Raw genomic sequence first — 7,628 nt, forward strand, 5'->3', positions numbered from 1 at the left:
CACTATATCTCTGCTAGCTCCGCTAGATATCAGGCCTGCATATTTCTTACCACGCCCCACTCCTCTCCCTCTGGGCTAACAAGCATCCAGCACTCTCTGGAAGAGTTGCTCTCATAGTTCTGGAGCTCTCAGTCTCAGCTGAACAATTTAAAATAGCTCTTTGTTGCTCCAGCAGCCAGTATCCATGAGGAAGTTCACATTTAAATAGAACATTACTAAAAGACAGGTTAAGGGTAAGTAGACCATATGTCTGTGGCCATGTGTCCAAACAACACAAACAGGTTAAATCAGCTTTGAGAAATGCACCTGATAAAAACAACCCTTACATAAACTTTGATACAGACTGTACCAGGCAGTCCACAGGCATTGGAGATGCAGAAAAAGTCCTCACAGTGATATTTGTGCACACAGGTGTTTTGGGAGGTAGAATTCCCTCCGGCCTTTAGAGATTAGGGTATGGGAAGAGAAGGAGAGTGGCATCAGGGTATGCCCTGTTCCCTGTGCTCAGTCATGTGCCCTGGGTGCAGAGACCAGACCTACCCCAAGAGCCACTGCAAGTGTCACCTCCTGCGCTGTGCACACAGCCACGCACAAACAGATACCCGCAGACTGATATACACATGAGCTGGTCCGGGACATGTCCGTGGGGTCCTGACTAATGAGCAGCATGAATCTTCACGTGGAAGTTGTAATCCTCCTGCTCGGGGAAGTGCTGGCCGCACACGGAGCACGTGCAGCCCTTGTCCTTGCTGTGCGTGCGCCGCACGTGGCTGTCGTGGGCCGCGTGCGAGGCGAAGGCTTTGCCGCAGTGCTTGCACTTGAAGGGCTTCTCCCCCGAGTGCTGGCGGATGTGAGTGCGCAGGATGCTGGATGCTGTGAATGCCTGAAAGGGCAGGGATCATCGGAAAGGAGAAGGAGTTGCAAGTAATTTGCTTTCACACGCGCAATCCCTACCTTCAGCTAACCCAGACCCCATCGGAAGCACGGTTACCCTGAAAATTAAGTCCTGAAATAGCTCACGTTTCCACTCCTTAGGCAAGTGGAAAAAAATAATGAAAACTCCCAGCAAGGAGGAATCAGAAGGCAACAGCTATTGCTATATAGATGTGGCTGAGTCCATGGAGATGGATGAAGCTCAGAGAAAGATTTCTGAGCAAAGACACCAGTAAATATCTTCTATATGTCAGAGGGAAGAAGTCAATACCAGCCTAATTAGCTTTGCAACTCCTTCATGTGTGGAGAACATAATGCAGGCTTTTCTTCCAGTTTTTGTTTTCAAAGTCAAACTCTTTGACTGCCTTGGGATTCAGCTGCTAAAATTCATCCATGCAGTCCACCATACATCATTTACAGGTTCATTTTCCCTGCTTCATCATATTCTTCTCTTTCTGCAGGCAGAGTTTCTAGCCTGTTCCCCCACATCTAACACTTTTGAGTAGCAAAGTCGTAAAGACTTCTCCTCTATTAGGGGATAAAACTCACTCATTAAAATTTGAACAGGAATGTTGTAAAGTTGCCCATGTTTTCCCCATTTTTTCTTTTCCAAAGAGAGACAATTTCAGGCCCTTCATTATTTGCAGACCACACAAAATAAATACTCTCTAGTAATTTTTCACAGCAAGCAACAATACATCTTAGATACCCTTTCACTAGGAACCTTAGAGCACAAAAAGATCAGACTCCTATACATTAGTCCTTGGAGGTGTGTATCAAGGGCAAAAATATGTCTTGGGGAGAGAATGGTGATGTTGACCCAGCACTGTTCCTTTAATCTCACAATGTTCCTGAAATAAGTGACCACTGATTTCCAGCAAAGGAGCTGGAAAAGCAAAGCCACTGTTAGAGGTAGAAGAGGAATAGAAGAACTGTAATTGCATAGGAGGAGCCAGCAAGGATTCATTAAAACAGACCCTGGTTTTCCAGCCTGAGAAATTACGGCTATGTCCTAGGATAGCTGCATCCTGCAGCCTGAGGACTAGTAGTTTAATCTGATCCAATCCACAACAGTCCAACTAGAACTGGCTGGGGACTGGTCAAGTGTCCTTAGAGATCTCTTTACAAAGCAACCTATAAAGCTCTGCCACCTCCTCCTGTGATCTGAAGATTAAGGACATTTCATCCTAATCTCTGTTCAGGATGATCATGGGGAGACAAAAAAGTATAATAGCCAAAAGGAGTTTCCTCTAAGATTCTTTACAGCAGGACACTTCAGCTTTGTGTTAGTCCAGCCAGTCATAAACAAAACTTCTGTCTCTACAAAATCAGGAGCAGGCTACCAGAGCTGATGGGGCTTCTGCATCGCGTGGACACTCCACGACACTGGGAGCCCTACCAATATTCATTTTCCAACAGCCTGTGCATCCACATGCTGTCTGCTGCAAGAGCTGTCAGCACTTTCACAGGGAGAGCTCACCTGAATCATCCCTGCTGTGATGGGCAGTAACAGCAGAGCACATCTCTGATCAGGGCTGTATGGTTCTCCTTGTGTTCTTTTTAAAGTGAAACCTCCATGCCCATCTGCCCATCAACAGCCCTGATATTTCAAGGTAAGCATGCACAAATTCATATTGTGCAGGTTCACTTTATGGACCACATCTGTTTATTGCAGTACAGAAGCAATGCCAATAACACCAAAAATTACTTATCTGATCAAAAAGTGGGATATTGGATCTAGGTGCATGCTTTGGATGGTATCTGAAATGCTCTCAAGCTTCCCTAGACCTTATTTCTGCAGATCACTAAGCTGGGATGAGCCACAAGTTCCATGTCAGATAGAGACCAGACCCTGTTTCTTCAGTCTCATCCAGCCCTGCCACCTTACCTCACAACTGCCCAGAATATACACCCACTCATCTGGTTACCAGTTAAATACAAAGCATTTTCTTGAAAGAAAACAAAGAAACGAAGCACAGCAGAGGGAGGGATGGGGCAGGGCTTTGCCTTACCTTGTTGCAGTAGACACATTTGTAGGGGCGCTCCCCAGAGTGAACCCTCATGTGTTTGTTCAGGCTGGAGGACTGAGAAAAGCTCTTCCCACACACAGAGCACTGGGGAGGAAAAAAAGGAATAAAGTTAAAAGGAAGCATGTAACTGCTTAGTTAAAAGCAAAAATTAAGTATGTGGATGATGTGCATATTTCTTACATATAATCTAGATATACACATGTATTTATGTATTCATGTGTAAACACAATAGTAATTTTAAGCTGCAATAAAATGAAATACCCAGAAATTTAGTCTGGTTTTAAGAACAGATTTACCTGCATATGTACATATATGTATTAAAAGCATACAAAATTTCAAATCATTTGTGCTAAAATTGTTTCAATAAAAAACTGTTATGTTACAGAACAGATAATATTGATTTTCAGTAATAAAAACCTGAAAATTTCTGTAAAATATTTAAAAAATAAATATATAAATCAAGCCCCAGTTTTAATTTTTCCCTAAAAAATAAACTACCTAAGGAATAAAATAATTTGAAATTTACTGAGGAAAGGGAAAGGAAAAGGAATTATATGGTATTTAATACCTCATATTTGATGGAATATTTTTTACCTGTTACTAATTCCATGCAGATATTATGACATTGTAATAGTGCTATTTTAGTTACAAAATATTTTTTTTCCTCAAGAAAAAAATATTGTATCCTACACATTGTAGGATGATCTATAAAATAGATATTTGGAGAATTTTGAGGACTGATTTAACTGTGCCATTTCAAGCACTAAAACTTGCCCTTCCCAAGCTTTTAGAAAAAGCCTGATTTTCCATTCCCTCTGCTGCTAGAGAAAACTAGTGCTAGAAAAGCAAGGTGTTTGGTGGAGATGAGTAAAGCATTTTCAAGATTTGTTTTCATCAATTGAAAATCTGCTTCACACAATGTGAATGTAAAACTTTTAAGCCCTGTTTGGTCCAACAGACACAGATGAAAGCTATGGTCGGGACTGAAGGGCTAGGGTGTGGGAAACAGACATGAGACATCTCTCCCCTGGTCCTGGACAGGCCAAGCACCTTTAAGCACAAGTTAACGCCACATGTGTAAGAAAAGGGGCAACACTCATATGCAATCATCCAAAAAGCCCGGGAGAAAATTTGTTTCTTTTTAAACTCTCACGGAGACAGTGGGGTTTATTTTCCCAACCTAAATCCATTAAATTTCTTTAACCAAGCTTTGCTACACATGACAAGGTCTTCCTGAGCAGTCCCACCAGGAAACTGCCAGGGAAACTGGAGGAGGAGGAACGTTATCAGCATCTTATCTGGATCAAAAAAAGGAGTTAATATTAAGTACCCTCAGAAGAGCCAATGACTGCGGAGAGACTCGGGAGCAGGCTCACCTTGTGAGGTCTGTGCTTTTCGTGAACGTGGAGAATATGAATCCTCAGCCTGTCTCTTTTTTCAAAGGATCGGTCACAAAGGTGACAAGGAAATTTGCGGTCCCCCTGGTCCACGCAGCGGGTGTACTTGAGGTGTTTGTCCCGGTAGTACTTGTAGGCAAAAACTTTGCCGCAGCGCTCACACTTGAAGCTCTCCCCGGCTTCTGTACAGCAGAAGGGAAAGTGCCACCTCTCCGTTACACCACGGCAAAAGGGATTCAGATTAGATCTGTATCCTTGTCAGAGCTGGGACCCCTACGGGGAATCTTAAGTCTCTGAGAGGACAACGACTGTAAACTGATGCTGGCAATAGCATAAAGAAAATGCGCGCGCCGTGTCTCCTGAGCGTTCGCAGTGCTCCCCTTGCCTTTTTAAAGGAGGGGAACAAACTAGAGCCCACAGTCCGCTAAAATTACTCGGTTTAGCTACTAACTTCACCAAAAACAGGATTTAATCCTTGCATATCCATAAATAGCAAGAAATCATGTGAAAAAACAACTCAGAGTCCCACATAAAAACTTCTCCCCAAACGGAACCATTATGAGATATTTCTTATCAAGAATTGTCCGCAATTTTTACCTACCATCCCAAAAGGAAAAATAATTTTGCACACCTTTTCTATTGTTTTCAAATAACTATCGAACAAAATAGCATATTTATTTGACTTTTTTTTTTTTAATTTCAATTAATTATTTACCACTGAATTTAGGAAAAACACCAGAAAATTTTCAGGCGTTTATACATCCTTTTCTGTCTTTAATAAAAGCAGCTTTAAGATGAAATTAACAATTTAGCATCTGTCTAAATTAGACACTTCAAGACAACAGGTACAAAATCTTCCATGCCAAATTTTCATGCAGATTTGCTTCTCTCCCTTTCTACTGCACCCGGCCGACTCATCCCTTCCCAGCTTTCCCCGCACTGGCAAAAAACTGTTTTCTCCATACATAAGTTTTGATTATAAGAACATCATACTTTCTGTACATTACAAGTAGAACTACCCTCCCTCTCCCCTCACCCTGGCATAAGTGCATTTGACATTTCTTTTGCAAGCAATATTGGCATTACGGGATCGGAACGACTTCAGCCTGCCTCATTTACTGAGAGCGCTAGTTATACGAAAGTCGGTGTGCAATCCTAAGATGAAACAGGACCAAAACCGGAATAACCCCGAAAAGCCCATCACCTCCCAAAACGGGACCCTGAACAACGGCGCTGCGGGGCCGAGGCAAGTTCAGCCTAGGACCACCAGATGTTTTACAATCGTCAGACCAAACAACGCTTTAAACTCCCCGAGGAACCGCGGACGGCGGAAGAAAGGGGAGCCTCTTGCTCCGCGCTGCCGGCAGCTCTCGGTGCAACCCCCCGGATTCCCGGGCAGAGGGGAAGCTGCTGCTTCGGGGTGCTGGATGCCGCGGGAAGGGGCGGCCGGGGACCGGCTCCCTGGGAGGGCGGGCAGACCCGAGGGACCGGGGCTGCGGGGCCATCGCCCCCGCGGCAGGACCGGTCACCCACGACCGCCTCATCGCAGGGTCTAGGAAGCTTTAAAAGTAAAACAGCTGGACAGAGGTGGTGTCTGTGTTTCTTTACCTCCCCTCGTGTGAATCTAATCCAGGCCAGGCACACGTCCGTGGGAATAAGGGGCAGTGTCGCTCAAGGGGTTGCTGGCAGGCTCACCTTCGGGGTGCTGCGGGGGTTTCTTCCCCTCTGCCATGCCCTTCAAGCTGATGGGGATGCCCAGAAATTGCACGTAGCAATCGCCGTACCACACCAGCAGCTCCTGGTTCGGGAAGATTTCCTTGCAGGTCTCGTAGAAGATTTGTCCCTGGCACTGGATAGCCGTCAAATTCTGCTCCTCGGGGAACCTAGCACAGTTCACCAGGGACATCCAGTTGCCAGTGGGGCCCTTCCCGTCGATAAAGTGGCTCAGACCACCGTATTCAAAGATCTGGAGAGCAGAGGAAAAAGGATCAGGTTTGACCTTCCACACACGTCCCGCTTTCACCAGTCCCAGCACCCACACTGGGTCGAGCCCCTCTTGCAGGCTACAGTAGAGGGGACGCCGAAAACCTCGCCCCGGCCCCGCGTTGGGGGTGCGGGGTGAGCCCGACGGTGCCTCCGCTACCTCCCACATCAGCGAGTTGTCGTCGTAAGTCTTGATCTCGCTCGTGTTGACCACTTTGCCTTGGAAAGGGCCGAAGCGGACTCCTTTCGGGATGGGGTCCGTACAGAAGACTCCGAGCTGAGACACGTCCCCGTAGGCCACCCGCAGCACCGAGAGCCCTGCGGGTGACAGGGGGCTGAGCGCGGCGCGGCGCGGGCGGGCGCAGCGCGGGCGGTCCGGGACACCTACCTTCGGGTAGCTGCAGCGAGTCCCGGTCGAGCAGCGGGGCGGCGGAGTCCGCAGCGCCTGCAGAAGAGGAACCCCTTCTTCAGCACGGCACCGACCCTGCAGGAGCGGGTCCTACCTTCCCGACAAAGGCCGCAGCCCGGATCACCCCCCGGCTTTTTTCCAGGTATGGGCTCGTAACGCAAGAAAACCACCGGGAAAATGAAGTCCGACGTGCCCCCGGCGATGCCTCTTGAGCCTGGCTGCCTGCACCCCTTTTGGGACTGCCCCCGAACCCTCCCGCACACCTGGCTGCAAGGAACGACCTGCCGCCCAGGGTCACTCTGTGCCCCTCTCGTCGCCGTCAAATACCCCCTTACCCGAGCTGGCGGGGGACAGCCGGGGCCCCGAGATGGCGTGGAGATTCCCGGTCGGCTGGCTGCTCCGGAGCGCCCCGTACAGCACCGCGTTGAGCTCCTCCTCGGTGAAGTGGTACCTGTAGCTCTGCCCCGCCGCCCCGTCTGCCCCCGGGCTGCGGGCAGCCCTGTGCGGGGGGCTCGGGTACGGAGGCGAGAGAGACTTCGGCGCCCCCGTCCCGAGGGCCGAGCCCTCACTGGGAGGGAAGGGGGACGGCAGCCTGGTGTAGACGGGCAAAGGAAGGCTGGGGAAAGGGTCGGTGGGCAGGGGGGGCGGCTCGCTCACAAAAGCGGGGACCCTGCTGAAGGTGAAGGGAGGCAGAGGCGGCGAGGAGGAAATCAGCCCGCCCAGGGGTTTCAGGGGCTGGAAGTAATCGGGGGCCGTCTCGAAGTAATGGGCGGGTGGGAAGAAAGAGGGGTAGTAGGAGGCGAGGCCGGCGGGGCTTATGCCGAGCGAGTCTCCGCCGTCTCCGGGGACCGACTCGCCAGCCAAGGATAGAGCCAT

General features: G+C 48.6%; 1 protein-coding gene across 1 annotated transcript; it reads right to left on the reverse strand.

The window, feature by feature from the left end:
* Window positions 1–655: 655 nt before the first annotated feature.
* On the reverse strand, window positions 656–7,628 carry PRDM14 (PR/SET domain 14). Its single transcript, XM_053980015.1, has 7 exons — window positions 7,356–7,628; window positions 7,080–7,286; window positions 6,504–6,788; window positions 6,056–6,326; window positions 4,340–4,542; window positions 2,946–3,047; window positions 656–883 (listed from the first exon to the last, which is right to left on the reverse strand). Exons 1-7 carry the CDS (start codon window positions 7,626–7,628, stop codon window positions 656–658), a joined length of 1,569 nt encoding a protein of 522 aa, XP_053835990.1.

This window comes from Vidua macroura, chromosome 1 (genome assembly GCF_024509145.1).
Source record: "Vidua macroura isolate BioBank_ID:100142 chromosome 1, ASM2450914v1, whole genome shotgun sequence".
Classification (NCBI taxonomy): domain Eukaryota; kingdom Metazoa; phylum Chordata; class Aves; order Passeriformes; family Viduidae; genus Vidua; species Vidua macroura.

Excerpts from the sequence above, each read along its gene's own strand:
- PRDM14 (XM_053980015.1), bottom strand. The coding sequence starts at position 7,628 with ATGGCTCTATCCTTGGCTGGCGAGTCGGTCCCCGGAGACGGCGGAGAC. Across the intron at positions 4,543-6,055 it reads ACCCCCGCAGCACCCCGAAG|AAGCCGGGGAGAGCTTCAAG; the intron begins GTGAGCCTGCCA and ends TCTGCTGTACAG. Across the intron at positions 3,048-4,339 it reads AAAAGCACAGACCTCACAAG|TGCTCTGTGTGTGGGAAGAG; the intron begins GTGAGCCTGCTC and ends TTTCCTCCCCAG.